The 18,490-nt window shown below is 38.0% G+C and overlaps 1 protein-coding gene across 3 annotated transcripts in view; it reads right to left on the bottom strand.

Moving 5' to 3' along the window:
• EEFSEC (eukaryotic elongation factor, selenocysteine-tRNA specific) overlaps nucleotides 1-18,490 on the bottom strand; it is a 133,004-nt gene that overhangs the window by 77,641 nt on the left and 36,873 nt on the right. For all 3 annotated transcript variants that reach the window (XR_004242339.1, XM_032120745.1, XM_032120746.1), the window contains one exon: nucleotides 17,259-17,423. Coding sequence is in view for 2 of the 3 variants with exons in the window: in XM_032120745.1 (XP_031976636.1) it covers nucleotides 17,259-17,423 (165 nt within the window). In the remaining variant the exon portion in view is untranslated. The remainder of the gene's footprint in view (nucleotides 1-17,258; nucleotides 17,424-18,490) is intronic.

Here is an 18,490-nt window from a genome sequence, read left to right as displayed (position 1 = left end):
CCCAACACAAATAGTTACCAGAGCAATCAAGTGTATTTATGATCAGGGGAAAAGGCATGGGGGTAGGTAGACAAAGAGGTATTCTAGCATTAAATTATTAGCAGAACTAGATCTTTTACATTATTCTGCAGCCCCTAACTGCACTACTATTTTTGGTCAAATGCATATTTAACTATACAATTACCTTACTGAGAGAAACAAAAGACCCTTAAGATCCCTAAGGACATCTCAGGCTAGGAAGGCAACTTTTCACTCTTATACATTCAGACAATAAACACTTTACTTCCCTACTGATAGTCTCTTCTGTGTTTGTATTTTACAGCCTGACACAGGCCAACCCAACACTTGACACCTAATTAACAGACCTAGGAGCTGGAGGTCCTTATATTGATCACACTAAATGGGATTAGTGTGAAATAAAAAGTTCAAAGGGTCTTGACCAAACTTCACCACAGCCCAGCTGTGACAGCTGCTATGAATTTGTGTATCCAGTGCCTCACGTTTTTATTAAGAGGGGTCTGGTGCGCAAGAGTCTGCGGTAGCCTATGAGATCATGAAGGTTCACTAACAATGTCAGGCTCTGTAACTGTAGTGACTGACTGAAGAAAAAATCCTCCTGCTTGTTTGCATAGGTCTTTTTGATTAACTCATGAAAAGGGTCCCTCACCTCTGATACAACAAGCATTTACAATAGACGTAGAGTTGTGACTTCTCTGCCTCTCAAGGATTTGTTAACTTGCTATGGAAGAGCTGTCCAATTTGAAAAACCCTAGGTTTGACTATAAAAGAAATAATTCCTGATACATGCTGCAAGCACACCTAGTATATTCTGACAATGACAGCCAGGAGCTGTATTCAAATGATGGAAGTACAAACTATTATCTTCTAAACACTTCTAATCTTCTATTATCTATTTGCCTAAACCTGTCAGCTGTAATCAGGTGAATAAATATTTCTATATTTTCCACACAGGCACTTTCTACTGGCAGTCCTATTGACATGATTTTTAAAACCTTCATCAAGATCCAAAGAAATTACAGCTATCATCAGCATATTTTACTATTTCTGAGTACCTATGCAAATTAATCTCTTATTTAAAACAGGCAGCCTCATTTTCCAGTACCAAGTTATCACAGACACCTGTAACAGAAACACAGGAAATCCACTGCAACTCAGGGAAGGGAACTGGCCCATTGTGCAGAGATGTGCAAGTACCACTGAGGTACAGAGAATGCTCAACAGCATTCTCTTGGCTAATACAACATTTACCGAAAGATTCAGGATAAACTATGAACAAAATGAGATTTTGCTTTTGTTGGTGTTTTTATTTATTGTTTTGTTTTAGAACACATGCTATCAGAGTATTTTCTGACAAATAGGACAAATATCGGCGCTGGGCACTTATAATATCAATGATAAGGAAACAGGCATCAGTCAGGAGAAAGAGCTGTCAATTTATAAATAATTTTAATCCATTATGGGTCTTTTAAAAGGAAGCTAGACGTGGTCCATGATGAAACCTTAAAAATAGGCTGACTGAGGTTACAACACACATGTTTAACAGAGGAGGCAGCTCCAGAGCCATCCGTAAGAACACCTAACAGCAAAGCACCAAGCAGAGAAGCTCAGTAAAAGTAATGGGGGCAACTTGAAACCTATGAAAGAACAGTAGCCTATTAATGCTGGCACATAAAGGTATTTCACAGAGTGAAGAACAAGTCTTTAAGTGGTATTGCAGCACACCAAAAACCAGCTTTTCATTTCCTTTATATTTTTTTACTATGTATCTCTCTTCTGCTTGATTTCTTTCCTTGCACAATCTGTCACTTCCTGTCCTATGGGTCTCAGGACTGTAGCTGCCCAATCACACCTGCTGAGACAACTTTCCCTAAAATGGCCAATGACATTTCAAAGTAACACAATTAGGCTTCAAAATTAACATTCCAAGACTGGGAGAAGATTTCACATGTGAAATGCTCTGTATGCACTCAAGACTGGAAAACTGCAACTGTCACTCCCTTCCAAGTCCTGAAAGCTAGAACCTTTTCTTTTTATAATAAAGTTTAAATTACATGTAATCCAGAGTGTGCAGGCCACAAAAAATTCTCTGAGATGACTGAATCCAGTCCAAAGAAGCTTATCTAGCCTATCCAGCAATGCAAAAATTTTTCATTATTGGAAACTAGATAGTTAGGGTTGGGTGTTTGGATTTTTGGGAAGGCAATGTCTTTTTAAAAGTTTCATACGATTTTTTTAAGTACTTCTTCATGATCAGGCTTCCTTATTTGCAGATTTTTTTCATCCTACTCACTAGCTCTCATAGCTCCAATACAACAAAAAGCACTGTGCCTTCCTCTGTTATCAGTTTATTTTCTCTGTATTAAAAGATGCATTAATGTTCATCTACAGTAAATGTAAACATAGAAGATACTCATATCACAGTGAGACTGCAAGATTCAGTTACTTGGAGACTGAATAAAGATGTAATTTGGGATGCACTGTCCCAGTCCTGTATGAGTTTTTTAGCACAATGCAAGGGGCTTGAAAGGAAAATATAATTTCACTGGAAGTGACTGAACACATTTAGGAAGTAAAATGTCTACTAGAAAAGCCTATGAATAAGTCCAGAGTGAATCTGAAACTAAAAACTGACCGCTATCATTTGAAAGAAAAATGTCAATGTTAGAAACTCTTGCTACTACAGCCAATGCTCCTTAGAGGAAATTAAGTCAGCAAGTTGGTACAACTGGTGGAAGTTTTATCACTGTCTTTCAACAGCAGGAGTGCAGGAAAGATAATTTAAACAGAGATGAGGCCAAAGATAAACAGAAAAATAAGAAAAGCTTTTAACTTGGCCAGTAAGCCAAGTTTCACAAGTTTCTCTAAGGATCCTTGCTTCAAACTGAAGAGACTGAGCTTCAAGAATCAGTAAAACAAAAATGAGAAAAAAATATACATGCAATGCTTAAGCATACCATTTATATCCCACTGGCTCTAGATTTCATGTGTAACATAGGTACATTTCATATTCCTTCAGAAAATTAGATTTAGAGGAGAAAGTTTTTTACATAAAGTTTGACAAAACAGCTGCCATTAGTCACTTAACATTTTCATTTTTCTTTCTTAAAAGACAAAACAGTACTGTACCACTGAAACATCCTCTGTTCAGCCATCATAATTTTTTGTATACCCTTTGGATATCATATTTTAAAACTATGAAAGCTGTTTTTCCCCTTTTCCTACAAAAGGTAGGTACCACGTTGCCTTTGGGGTTTATTTTATAAAAATGGGATAAATTGCACACTGTTTACAAAACATCACATCCCTTATTTTTATGAAAATATTTTTTTAAATCCCAAAAGGATGCTAATATTTAACAAAAAGCATAAGGTTAGCCTATTAGAATACCAAATCTGACAAGTTATCTAAGGAAAATATGAACATTTATATATATATATATAAAGTTATGTAAGGCAAAATTTCTTCTAAAATGACTTATTTCAGTCGTTTCAGAAGAAAAACATGAAACCCCAGTACCTTACCAACCATGCAACAATAGAAATGAGGTTGCAATGAATTCCAGTCTAACCCTCAATAGTGGATTCCAATTACCATGCTCACAGGAGAAGGAAAAATATTGACAAAATATAGCACCATTTTTTCTGATAAAGTAGTGAACACTGCCACAGAAAACATCACACATGTAAATCTACGAAGAAAATCAGGTTCCCACTGAAACTTCACTCTTTTTAGTCTTCTTAGACCCCTGGTACATGAAGGGATGAGCTCTCACTCTGCACAGAGACAAGGGGATGAAAAAGGGATGCTAGTATAAGGTTTAGCAGCAAATAAATAGCTTTGCTGTTAAAAATTTTAGTAGAAACATTATTAGTTAAACTTACTGGGCTTTGTGGTTTAATACACATTCAGCACAAGTCATTTTTCTACAAGCCTTTGGCTCCATCTGCTGACTTTTAATATTAAAAATAATTGATGAGGTTGAAAATGTTCATGCTTTTGGAACACCTACATTTTTGTAAGTGTGGTTCAAAAGGTACAACTAAATACCCCAAGTGTGTGGTCTTGTAAATTTGTCAGTTAAAATTACCTTGAAGCAACAACATTCCAGCTCTGAGGAGAAGGTACCTGAGTGAGCCTTGGATGTACAAGGGATAAACACGTCTTGCTTGGAAGACTGGCTGGAATCAGATTTAAACAACAGGTAGACATCTGGATGTTTATGCCACAGAATCACCCAGCAATTAAGTACAAACCTGAGAGGCGAGATTCTGAGCAGACTAATAAAAACAATCAAAAATCTATAACACAACCCTTGTGAGAGCTCACTGGAGACATTTGCTCAACACCTGCCTGTGCTGGTTTCAGCTTCTCCCATTTGCAGAGAGATGTCTGCTTCAAAGAAACTAAAGCTTCTTTTATTTATGAACAAATAAAAAAAGATAAAAAAATAACCCTGCAGGTTCAAAAGCACAAATATTTGCCTGTTCCAATTCTGATTTATTTTTCTTTATTGCAGAATTCTGATCATTATCAGAGCACTACAAACTCAATCTAGGTAGAACTGCCACATGAAAAATTGCGTATGAGAAATGCATCTAATGTGTTCTTTAAATATAACAGGGGGAAAGTCTTAGTCCCAAAATAAAACACATTTACAATACTTCATTGGCCATTTTTTACAATTAAGCAACTAAATCCATCATTAAAGCACAGCAGTCTGCTTTATACAAACACTGAGCTCTCACGGCTGCAAATTATTTGAGTGGTAACTGGGATAATCAGCATCTCCATGAATTTGTTTTCCTTTGTGACTTGAACTTTTAGTTTCTGTAGAAAAATCTAACAACCACACTCTCACGACCATCCCCTAAAAAAAAACCCCACAAAAACCAAAAAAACCCAACACACTCAACTTCCAAAACTTGCTGTGCCATCTCTGTGCACTCTGAAAAGTACCTTCCTGGTACTATCAGTGTAAGAGAGAAACTCAGCCTCTCAAACCAAATCCCACTTGCTGAAATTGCTACATTTGGAGAAGACTTTTTTTTTTTCCACATGCTGTTCTTAGTTTCTTTATCAACCTACTGGAGTCTTAGTACCTGACTTACAAACACAGGTAAAAAAACAATAGATGGAATAAATTACGTTGGCAAGGGGATTTAAATACAGAATTAAATCTTAACTAGGTTAAAGCTAAGATTAAACAGAATCTGAAACAGATCCTAGAGCTCACTCTTTATCACAAAAAAAGGCTCATCTTCATAGCTTTCTCGAAAAAAAAAAACAACCCTCTTCTGAAATGAAAATATAAAAAACCTCTTACATCTAGCACATGCCACAGATACTGTAGTTTCTAATAGTTTCTTTTAAAACTATTAAATGTTTATAATGTCTCCTTCAGATCCCAGGCTGAACCTAAGAAATCCACTACTTTCAAAAACTTAAAACACAGGAATCCAAATTCTGAACAAAGATTACCAACGAATGTTAATTGTCCACAAAACATTAGGAAGATACAAGACTCATTTCTACATGGCCATGCTCAGATATAGGTATGGCTCCAATAGGTTTAAAACTATATTTATAACAATATTCACACTGGGGAAAATTATCACCACACAACTGAGACATAAATGAAAACTTAAAATATAATCACATTTCAACATAAATCTAACCTGCAAATTTGATTCTTCATATGTAGGAAAACAGCAAGAAACTCAGCATGTGTACTGTAAAGCACTGCACATAACTATAAAAATTTAAATCACATCAGTGCATTCTCTGTCCAAGTGTATCTAAATCCTGACTCAAATAAAAAGCCTTGGTTGGTGTCAGCATCACTAGATGACACAGAACAAATGAAAGGCAGGATTAAAACTTCACGTCCGAGCTGATCAGAAGGGACGTTGTCCATCAGGGACAACAAAGTAATGTAAAAGAAAAAGCAGTAATACAATGTTTGATGTGCAGCCTTACACTCACTGTGCCAGAAAACGTGAACGTTATGGATTCAAAATAACATTAACTCAGCCCACTCCTCGTTCTGGATATCTAATGGCATGTTTTTACAACTGTTTGTAATGTACATGTCAGAAGGACTAAGTCTTTCTTGTGAGTCACAGTATAACCACAAAACTATGCCTGAGCATTAAGTTTTCTTCCCTACTCCATTTAAATCTGACGTAAAAACTTCTTTGCCTATCTCTCTCCCCATATATGCACCTTCAAAGCACCTCGACAATATTGAATACATGCAATACATACAGAACCACCCTTGTTTAAATAAACAAAACAAACAAAAAACCCCCATCCTCATGAAAATTTTAAAAAAACAAAAAACCACAAACAAAAAACCAAACACCACAAAACCCCCACAAACCCAGTGAATAGAACCCTTACCTTCACATTTTCATTTGTGTGTTTTTACTAGAGAATTACTGTCATTTTTAAAAAACACTGCTTTGTTTCCTGCCAAAAACATCCCTTTAAAAATTAAGAAAAAACACCTCAATGTTTCTAGTAATCTCCCAAATCAGTTCAGCATATACATGTTTTACAGAGGTAGAGGCTACTGAAGCCACAACTGCCTTCCCTAAACATGTTCTCCTTAATCTTATTAACCCCATTCTCTCTATTCCTAATAGTAAATCTCAAGTTGAGAAAAAATTCCCCCCTGCCCCAAAGACTTTAAAATCTCCAAGGACCTCTCCAGAAGGGCAGCCAGAGCCTGTGATCTCAGCTCTGACAAACAGGGATGTGCTGCCTGCACGGATCACACATCTGGAAAGCGGATTTAAAAATGGAAGTTCAACAACCTCCTCAGAAAGGATGAGTAGGCAGGAAAAGTGAAGATGAAAACAAAGCAAAGACAAGTAAGAAAGACCTGAAAAAAAATTTGTACTACAAAAAAGTGTTTGACCACAATTGTATTTTCGAACTTCTGACTAATCTGTTAGTGCTTTCTGCAAGAAAGAAAAGCATACACTGTGATTTCTAACAACCTAGGAATTTTCCACTTTTCCTACTATTTAGGGAAATACATGCCCAAAAAATATTAACACACCAGAATAAATTATGTTGAACTTCAATCTTATGTAACATCTCAGACTCACCAGAGGGCTCAGAACAAGTTGGGGCCTCGCTCTCTATCCTATGTTGGAGAACTTTCTGCACCTCACCCACAAGTGATTAAAGACCTACCCTGGGGTGAAGATATCTAATAACCTCCTCTAGAGCCCAAACAATCAAGCAGCCTTTGACTAGACTAGAAGGAAGCATTAATATGAGAGTCCTTGCCACCTTAATACACTTTGTACACACAACAACTTTTGCCCAAACAGGAGCACCATGGCAGCAACAGAAAAGGAACATTTGAAACAGCAACACATGTTGTACAAAACATTATTCTTGTTCAATCACCACTTGACTCCAACTTTCTCCTAAAACTGAATGCAAAATAGTTTACAGTGGGATTCATTATTTTATTTTACTTTATTTTACAAAGATTTGCATTTAGACAAAACCAACTGGTGTTGCTCTGTGCTGTCTCAAGGCCAAACTGGACATTTATTTTAGTCTTATTGAGCATTTATTCCAATCCTTTAGAAAAAAATATGTATTTTCAAGCTTTCCTTCTTCTCTGTGGTTTTGAGTGTTTGTGGTATACCTGCACATTCCTCACTCCCTCAAGACTTCAAATTATTGGCAGCTAATCTCCACAAGCAGGATCAACATCATCAACTGGGCAAGAAAATACCACATGAATAACATCCATATTTCAAAAATGAACTGAGTGGTAACAGTACATATTTTTTCCCTAAGCCACCATTTAACTTTTTGCAGTCCTATGTACTAGGTGTTGCACATCAGACAAAAACCTCCTCTAGGGATGCTTAGCATAACAGTCTATTGAAATTCATTATATAATTAATATATTATTAAGGAAAAGCAACTACAACACAACAATTGAAATGAAGAAAACAAAAGCAAATAAGTTAAGAGGAATACCAAGAAAGAGCAGAAAAACTTCTAGACATTCTGAAGCCTCACACAAAACCTACATGACAAACAAATTTCTGAATTGTTTTCCATACCTCTAACCCCTTTCTGCTGAAGAAAAAACCTTGACAGGTGTATATATACACCAGGGTAATTTATTCCAATGAGTTAATCTGTTCTCATGGCTGATTCCTGCCACCCAAACTGCACAAGCATTAAGGCCACCTCTGCCATTCTGTTGCAGAATCTATTACACACATATATTGAGAGAATATATCTTAAATAGAGGCTGCCTAGAGAGAAACAGCTCGACTACTAAATCTGACTTTCACAAACACATGACGATTTTTAAGTCTACAGTTTTAGTATTTAAAAATGTATTAGCTACAGAGACTCTTTAAAAGGCTGTTTGACCTTTCCTTGTTAAAGTGTGAAATGTTTATTCTTGATTATTTATTCATCAGAGGAGAAAGAAAGGGAAGCCAATTTTACGTCATATGCCTTGAAGCTAATCTTTACTCCCATGAAGAGCCTGGGAGTTTGTAGCTTTCGTTTCAGACAGCTGCAAATGAAAATCTGTATCTAGGCATTCATATCATGTTCATCACAGTACTATCTGGGCAGCTAAACTAATTATACCATTCCAGCTGATACTGTAAGTATTGGCTCTCTCTAGTATTAACTTTTCCAATTCAAGCTGCACCAGCTATTATAACATGAAGTTATGGGAATATTTTAGTGAAGAGATGCATCTTACATTTAGTTTCAACAATACATGTTATTGTCACAGGCGTACGATGACAGATTCAGGTGATGAGCTGAATAAACCTTTAAAGAACGAAGTAAATTCTCATGTAATTTTCATAGCAGTATCAAAGAATAAAATGTAGAGAGTTCTCTAAGTTAAGTCATCTCAGAAACACACAGTAAAAGGCATGAAATCCAGAGGACTTGCTATGGTGTCATAGCAATACTTCAAGAAAGTATTCTGGTACTAGAGTAAATAGAGATTTCTGGGCGCTTACGCACTAATCCACTTTCTTCTGTCTCTTGGTCAAATTTAATTTCAGCAGCATTGGTTAAGCAATGTTTTCAGTATTCAGATCCCTTCTTTGCCAGTGGCCAGAACTGAGCAGAACTTTATAACATACAGACCACAGCTTAGTTATTGTGGCACTTGCTGAGATGTTCTGCTTCTAAAAGCCTCATCAAATGAGGAACTGTACTATGTATGGATGACCAAGGAAGAAGAGAGGTGACACTCCCTTCCTTCATTCTGGTTACTGAAATTCTGCCAAGGCCTCCTGCACTTGAATTTAAATATTTAAAACATGAGAGTTCCTCTCTGCCCTAACTAAGCCTTCTCATAACACTACAGTCCCAGCAGGAATGCCATGTGAAGGCTGTGTGTACCATACAGGAGGTTACCTGCCCAATTACTACTCAAGCATCCCACTAATATTCCTGCTCAAACAGTTTGTGTACCTGCACGTGGGTCTGCTTTCAACTGAACTGCATTGAGAACAATTCTACCTGATAAATTAAAAGAAAGAAAAATAAAGTTAATGACCTGGCAGCAGCAATGCTTAAGCAAACAAGTTATGCAAACACAATCCAGCCATCCTTTCCCTTAAGGAATTACCATAAAGTTAAACAAAAAGGCATTTGGATGCAACTTGTGATTACTACAGCAATGCCCATTAACTTAGTTTCAAAGTGATCTTGAACCCCAGGGCACACAAAGCTAAGAACACAACATTTGATCCCTGGAGCTGCAATGGCTCAACAGGAAAGATGTTACCTACTAAGTCCCAGGATAACATGTGCCTTTTTGTTCAGCTGCATCCCAGTCATGGCTTAAAATTGCAACAGCAGATGAGAAAATGGAGAAAGAAAAAGGTTTCTTCAATCTATGGTGTAAGTAGAAAAGATCAATCACTTTGAAGAGCAAACTCTGAGACTGGAAAAGAAGCTAGAAATGGACGAAAAAGAACAGGCAGGAGAAAAAGTAGAGTGAGCAGAGAAAGGAAGTTGAGACAATATAGAAAAATCTAGATGTCAAGAGTAATCTTAACAGCTCACTAGATGTTTAGTTTTCTTTTCAACCTTGTTTTGGAGTAACAAACCTGCATATTTGTTTATCCTCGTGTGTTGCTATACCAGAACCAAATTGCTCACTCATGTAGCATACAAGAGCATCATCCATTTTTCCATTTGTGGCACACTTGAGCACTGGGATATGGAGGCTTTACCATCAGATCCTGCAATCCAGTTGGTAATTCCAAAAGAGCTACAGAATGCTCGGCGTGAGAGATTACACAAGGATGTCACATCTGCCAGCAGTCTCCAAGAGTCCAGGGAGGACACTAATGTGGCAAATTAGTGGGGAGAATGCCTACATACATGGGGCAGCACGTGCAGTCACTAGTGGAACTATCCCACTTCAGTGCCAAGACCAAACTCTGAACAACTCTGCCTGTATAATCTTCCTGTCAGTACAATGGTTCCTACTTCATATCAGTTTCTTTACCACCTTGTATTTCTGTCACAACTTTCTTCAGCTTTTCTAACAGTTCTCATGGGACAAAATGTATACTGAAATCTTGACAGAAAAAAAACGTATCTTGACTTATCTAAGAAAATCGGTCATTATATCAAATAAAAGTATGACATTCACATCACACAGTATTTTCTTCTATTTAGAGTCAAGATCATCTTGCATTATTTTTTCATTCTAAACCCCACTGAAGAGCATACCAGCTCTCAGGCAGAAACAGCTCTCTGCACTAGCTAACTATTAAGGCAAAATTATCTGCATGGCAATGGCACAAAATACACACTCCAAATTAATCTCACACATTAACCATTACCAGTCAGCATTGCAGATAACCCTGCACAAGCAAGCAGTGCCATGGAAATACTGCAGAAGTTAAGTCTACCTTGGAGAACAATATTGTTTCCAGCAATGCTGCACATTCATGTGGAGCTTTGATCCCAACAGTCATTTCAAGATTTAAATGGGTAGAAGCAATGCAGAAGTTACAAATCTCTTCCTTTTCGGATTCACTGTAAGAAGAAACTCATATTCTTTGCCTTCTAATGGATGAGAAAAAGTACCCCAATGATTGATCTTGTACCCCAACTGTCTCTATCTGGCAGGGAGCACAGGGTACACCTAGATCTCCAAGAAAAGCTGCAGATGAATTTCAGTATTTGAAGAGTTAATTGGCCAGCACTGACTAGGCCACTTTTCTGCCTACAGAGATCACATTAGACACACAAGCTCCGAAAATACAGTGTATGGTTTGGATTAGCACTGCTCAGGTTGGCTGCTCTCCCCTGGCTTCCTTCCCTTCTGCTCTGACCAAGTAGAAAAAAAATTAAAAGCCCCATGATACATATCAAGATTCCTTTCTATTATGTATTATCCCTGGTCCTGAATAAAACAAACCTTAATGCACAAAGTCCTTTATCTTGCTCCCTCACTTTACTGTACCTACATGATACTCAATACAAAATTGCAAGTGATATGAACTAAACATTGTACTTCAGTAACAGGTAGTGAATGAATTGCAACATACAAATCTCTTCCTGAACATTTTTATTCCTGAGGATTTTTTGTAAGTCTAAAGTTTTTTCTACAATTTTGTATGGTTTTAAATACAAACTTAAAATGAGTTTTGTGCTTCGCTTGAGGTTGTGTTGGCTTTTTTTTTTTTTTTTTGAGGGCTTGGTGTTGGTTTGGTTTTTTTAAAATGTGAACTAAAACAGAAATAAAAAACAAAACCAAAAAACCACACAGTAAAAAGTTACAAAACCATACTTGAAAATGAGGGAACTGATCTTCAGAAAGAGCTCAGCATCTGCTACTCTTATTCTCTTAAGAGATCAAGCCAAAAAGATTTGAGAAGTTTTTATTGCCAGATCTAAATTTCATTCCACAGGCACAGGATCAGGTCTTTAATCCTTTACTTAACCACAAAGAACTGTGCAGAGCACTTTAGTTCTTCCAAAACAACTGATAATATCCTAAACGCTGAAAGCAAAGTACTTTCCAGTATAAGCCAAATCCTGCATATTTTGCTTTTAAGTAATGCCACAGCAGATGCAAAACCAGTAGGATTCACACTGATGTTTTCTAGGAAAGAAGAAAATCTCCAAAAAAACACAACCCATGCTTTAGAAGCAGCAGACAAATAAAAAAACCAGTTTAATTCTTGTACTGAATTAAACCGCATGTATAACATTATGTTTATACATTTAATTTATTGCTTTTGGATTTAAGATTCTTGCATTTTTTCACCCACATCTTTTAATATGCACCATGAACTGCCTTTTCACAATTTTAGCAGCTACATTTAGGTGATTCTCCCCCAACCCAATTCTATGAACTGCCCTTCTTCACAGCATTCCAGTGAAAAGAAAATGTTCAAGGCAAGGAAAACTCGCTTCCCAGCAGAGGAACTGTTGCATCTTAAAGGCTGTTTGTATTGGTATTGGGCAAGAAAAACCCAAGCAGCATAGGAAAAAACAGATGTAGAAACAGTATTCAGACTCTCAGAAAATTCAGCAAGGGTTCTCTTGATTCACAGTGCAAAAAGTAGTCAACATTGACTGCAATTTGGAAGGGGCATATTAGGAGGCCCAGAGTGCTCAAAATGGTAAAAGCAAAAACTTCTTTAAGATTGCACTATGAAAGTCCACACACAAATGTCTTTGTGATCCACTTCAGTGGGGTTTGATCTAAGTTTGTTTTCTGAGATTTAAATGTCCTCTGACAAGGCTTAACTGTGCAACTCTGATAAAAGTCCTTAAATAAACTAAAATTATTTCTTACTACATATATATACATACTAAAGCTCACTAATCAGAGGTTCTGGGATATCAGATAGACTGAAGTACTCACATGGACAAAAGCAGATCTCTCTGTTACAATTTTAATAGTTACAATGGTTTGAAGGAAACAGTCTTGCAAATACTATTTGAGTTATTCTATCAGACAGTGGAGAATTTTTTTGTTGTATGACCCACAAAAGCTATAGAATGTTTGCCAAAACACAGACCAAGGTTATCTAGCCAACAAAAAAAGCTTAGAAGAAAACATCTCTTTTCATATGGTTGAAAGCGTATGAAACCATGAAGCTTCTCAGTATCACACTTACAAAATGATGCTTCTTGAAAGTTCATGAAGTCAGTATAATCTGACAGTCAACAGGCTCCTGCCAAGACAGAACCACTACTGGTTTAAACTAACACTCTCATTTACCAGGATACCTGACTACATAAACAGAAGCAAGTTTCTCACGTTTCTCGTATCTGAGTCTCACACGACCTTTTGAAAGTTCACCTGAGTACTGAAACAATCCAGATGATTACTCTCCAAATACGAGGGGAGCATTTCATAAATGCGCTTGCAACTCTTGAGACTGAGATGCTCTACACTGATAATGGCAACTGGCTACTGCCAACCTCCAGGATGGCCAAGGTTGGAGCTGGTAAGAATATTTCTCTTTCCTTTTAATGAGATTTATTACGCAAGAAACAACTTTGTGCCATACAACACTAGATACGTTATTCAGATTCAGCACAGAGTGAGAATCCCCATATGATGATCCCCCTAGAGAAAAACATGAATGTATCCACTCAGCAGGAACACAGCTCCTCAGCCTTCAAGACACTCACAACTTCTGACACACACGGAATACAAATGGCAGCACACTGGACTTTACAGAGGTTCCAAGTCATTTATTAACCTCCACCAGCCACTCAGCTTGCATCAACCTGCTCCAGCATTTGTCAGCAATTCATTAAACAGGACAGACAGGAACCTGACTATAAGACAAGGAGAAAAGTTTCTACTACTTACAATTCCTGAAATAGAGCCCCAGCAGTGGTCTTCGTACTTGGCTGCCATGTACATGCTCTGGCTCGTGTACACCCACAGCCCCCGATCACAGGAAAGGCAATGCCAAGTGGACACTTTCAGGATAACCAGATCCATGAGCTATGCACATCTCTCTCTGCCTCCTCACCCAACTCAGACCTAACCTCTTCTACAATCTTTCACAGCTCCTAAGACAGAGGGAGTGATTCTTATAAACCAACCTGGAACATTTTCCATGCCCTAAAACATCTTTAGATGATATATTAGTATGTCTTTGTTCCACCCAATCTTCCAGTATTTCTAATGTGCTTGCAACTGTGAAATCTAAAGATAGAATCATGAACTCTGATTTCCCCTCTCACCTGGATAAGGAAGGCAAAAGATACATCTCCCCCACTGAAAAGAAAACACTTTCCTTTTTCAGTTAAAGTGTGCTATGGAAAGACCCAGCAGCACTGGAGTTTGACATTCATCCTCACTTGAACTAAAATCTTTAAACAATATAGGTTTTTATTTTACTGATATCTAAAGTATATCAGTAAAACAAAATGAAACTAAATTGCAAAAAATCCTTATTATTCAAACTCCCGCAAGTTTTATAAAGCAGAAATACAAGTGTCACAAGTTGTTGCAGTGTATAAACTCGAAGACTATAGAGATCGAAAGACCACTGAAATAATCTTAAGTGACATTCAGAATTCTGCCAACACTATGTTTTTGCTGCAGAAATCCTAAGTTCATGCTCTTCAAGGTGGATTTCAAGTGCTAAGGAGCAAATAGTACTAACTCAATTGGATAGTGAACTGTTTGCTGTGTCAAAGCTTTTTGCCAAACACATATATATAATTTTTCTTTTTGCTATATGGATAATCAACCCCAGATGGCAATTTACATAGGCAAAGCATAAAGGAATCCATGCACTGCTGGTGCTCTCAGCCTCAATCAGAGCAAGCATGGGCGTTTGAGAATGTCACTGTTTATTTTTAATTGCTGTGTCCCTCCTTTGTGCAGGTTCAAGCGGTCAAAGATGTCGAAGTCCATTAGTAGAACTGGGAGGTGATGCCACTTCATTTGGTGAGAGGGTTCTTCAAATTTAAAAAAAGCAGTTGGTTTGTAATGTCCCTAAATGCCCAGCGGGTACCAGCTGTCAATCTCAGTTACCATTGGGTCAGGGCAAAAAAAGGTCAGAGAGAGTCATAAACCACAATGTGTTGTGAAATGTGCTTCCTCCGTTACCTTGTAGGCCTGAGAAAGGTTTGACCTTTCATAGGTATCCTAACCCAGCTCTGCATGATGCTGGCAGGGGTAAGTACAACACACAGCTCAAACTCAGAAACATTGCTTTCCTGTACCGTGCCTTGGTTTCCATACCTGTGCAACATGAAGGTGAATGTCCATAAGCTGCTAGTGCCAAAATACAAAACTCTGCCCATTGCTATTATCATTCAGAGGCATGGACACACCTTCTATTTCACACATAGCAGAGGAAGGTTTAATGTTAATTCATTAACAGCAATTGGAAAAATAACTACAACTTTGAGGGAAGTGTTTGTTAATTTGTTAATGCCATAAGAGCCAAGTGATTTGGCTTTTCTTTGCAAATGACCTGTTTATCTGCTAAGTTGTCTGTCACTTCAGTGACTGCTCTCCCAGTCACCTGGGAAGAAAGCCCACTAAAAAAGTCACACTTAAAGCCTTTTCCACTGTCCTTTTAAACACCCATTTACAAGTTATTCTATATTTTTGTTATTTCCCCCTTCATATGGATTCTCAAAAAGCAGACTTACTCCTAAACATATTTCTTCAAAACATTCTTGGACTGTACATGAAAAGCAGAATAGTCATTTCGAGATACAATCTAGTGATGCATTCTTTCTTTGCAAGAAGTAATTACTCTGCCCTGTCTCCCCCATCTCCTGAAGCACAAAATGACAGGAAGTTTGGCCAGTGCTATGCCAAAAAGAAAGCAGTGAACTCGCTATGCAAGGCCCTGTTTGGGCAGGAGCCATCTCACACTCCTTGCACTCCTAACTACTTGTACCTCTTTGGACCCCAAGCACAGGAGGGCCTAGGACTGAGAACAGGACACAACAGAAAAGGAAGGAACACTGGCAAGTGGAAACCAGGAGAGGTTGAAGCTAGAGCTACAATCCCAGCAAGCATATTCCCTGCAGGAATTGAAAGCATGGCTCCCAAAATAGGCTTCATGCTGTAAATAAAAATATGGGCAGTGAGGAACTCCACTGGGGAAGCAGAAGTGTATCATAGAAGTGTATCATACAAATCACTTCTATGTAGAGGACAACAGGATATAAACTAGATGGCCATAGCTGTCACTGAGGAGGCTGGCCAGAAATGAATTGTCAGCTATCAGCCAAATACTTCAGGTGAAATCAGAATGCCTCACTAATCCTTCACTTGTCCAAACAGTACAGTCAAAAATGACAAAACAGCACATTCACTCAGTGAAACAGTAAGGTCCTTACAGAAAATGACTCGTAGATAATACTGGCAGCATCAAAAGAGTCCCACCCAGGCTTGTTAGGCCAAAACTTGCCTGCCCACAGAATGTAATCAGCTGGGTCCACTTTTAAGTGGTAGCTGCAAAATACTCCTCAAGTCTTGATCCATTTTGGGCAATTAATACTAAGGGAAAATCAGAGCAGTGCAAGTCAGCATCTGTGAAATAGATTTCACATGTTCCAAGATATGTCACTTTGTTTTCTTTTAAAGGATGAATATATTTTAAGAAATTAAATAGTAACAACAGTTGAGCAGTTCAAAGGCCACTGAAAGGTCTCTTTGACTTTCTACAGGCTCTCTAAAGAGCCCAATGGCAGCAAGCCACCTACTGCATCCCAGCAGTTCTCTCAGAACATGCTGACATCAATTAAAGCCGCAGCAAACAAAGAGAATGTGCATCAAGCATTTCAATGCCCTCTTTTTGTCATTTCCTTTGCTTTCAGACATTTCTGGAAGCCTACTTACCTGGATTCTTTTGCAAACCTTCCCACTGCAGCATATCTCAAATGAAAGTAACCTCCCTCAAACCTTGTTCAGTCCTTGGGTGCTTCCCATCTTGGAAACATGCCCACCTTGCTTTTCTGAATTTGAAAGCCTAACATGCTAATCTAGATCAGTCTTCATCCAACTAAATAATTGAGCAGGTAACCTTACTCACTGCCTTATTTAAAAATTACTATGCCTCTTCCTGTTATAAACTGGATTATAATAGAGTACAAAAATAAAAATTGAGAATAATTGAGTAATTTCAGATTGGAAGAGAACACACTCTTCTTTGTTGAGTGTCTCTTTCTATCAGGAAAAGCAGGGGGAATGAAAATGAGAGACTCACCTTCAGGGCAGGAATCTCCACACTGTCTCCAAGGCTAACAGAGCCAGAAAGAATAGTCCCTGTCATCACTGTGCCTTGACCCTTGATAGAGAAACAGTGGTCGACTGCCATAAGGAAGTGTCCCGAGGGGTCTCTTGATGGCAGGTAAGCCTGAGACTTCAAGACCTGAAAAAAAAGATAAAAGCAGCACCATGCCTGGGTGAAAAGTCATGACAGCAACACAGCAGAAGGCAGGCAAGTAGATGATTGATTGAACAAGCTTGCAATTTTACTGATTTCAGGCATCTCCCAATGAGCTTAGAACTCACCAATGTCAAATTAACTGTGTGTGCCATGGAGGAGACACACACACAGCAGCAGGAAAAGTTCGATTTTCTGCCTTAGAAAGATTTGGTGCTGCACATTTAGCTTGGTTAGCAAAACCTCACTGGCGATAAAGTTGCTGCCAAACTCAATATAAACACTGCAGCAAAGAGAAAAAGAAATAACTGTACATGTGTCATCTCCCCCTCCCCACCCCCTCCCCAAAGTACAATTTTACAGTGTGTTTTGCTACTTCAGCTTTTTTGGATTCTGTGAAAATGAACTTATGTACAGATATTAGTGCCCCATAAAGCCCATCTCTGCCTCCCTCTCAGAAAAACTATAATACTGGGTTAAGTTTTCAAAGTCAACTTCCCCTTCAGATTTCTGTTAGCACCTCTTGAAGGATCAATCCACTAAGAAAAACTACATAGGTACCACATTCTAGAGAAATTCTCTGAGTTTAGGATTTTTCTTTTGCTGACAAATACTATGTTTCTTAAAACATATCATCAGACAAAAGATTTTCATTATAGAAAGGCAGTCATGTACTCAACAGTGCTTCAAAGGAACTGGTTCACTCCTGTCTCAAATCACTTTTGATCTCTGTTATATCACCTGCATATACACTTGGTATTGCCTTTAACGTCTGTTTTTAAGGTCAAAAACTGCAGCTCAAGCCCAAGCTGTAATGGCAGAACAATGGAAAGTCTCTTAGGAAGGACAGAAGGGATAATAGTTTGAAGTTCAATGGCAGGGCTCACACAGCATTTGCCAGCTCGTCTAATATTGGGTCTCAGTTGACAGAACAGCTGTAATAGGTGTTTCCTTTAAAGGTTTTAACCCTGAGGAACATCCCAGTAAATCTAACAGGAACCAGATGAAGGCAGAAGTAAGCACTTGAGTATCTCCTCATCTCTAGAAACTGC

Source organism: Corvus moneduloides, chromosome 11, assembly GCF_009650955.1.
Source record: "Corvus moneduloides isolate bCorMon1 chromosome 11, bCorMon1.pri, whole genome shotgun sequence".
NCBI lineage: Eukaryota > Metazoa > Chordata > Aves > Passeriformes > Corvidae > Corvus > Corvus moneduloides.
This window is presented reverse-complemented; position numbering and strand designations above follow the sequence as displayed.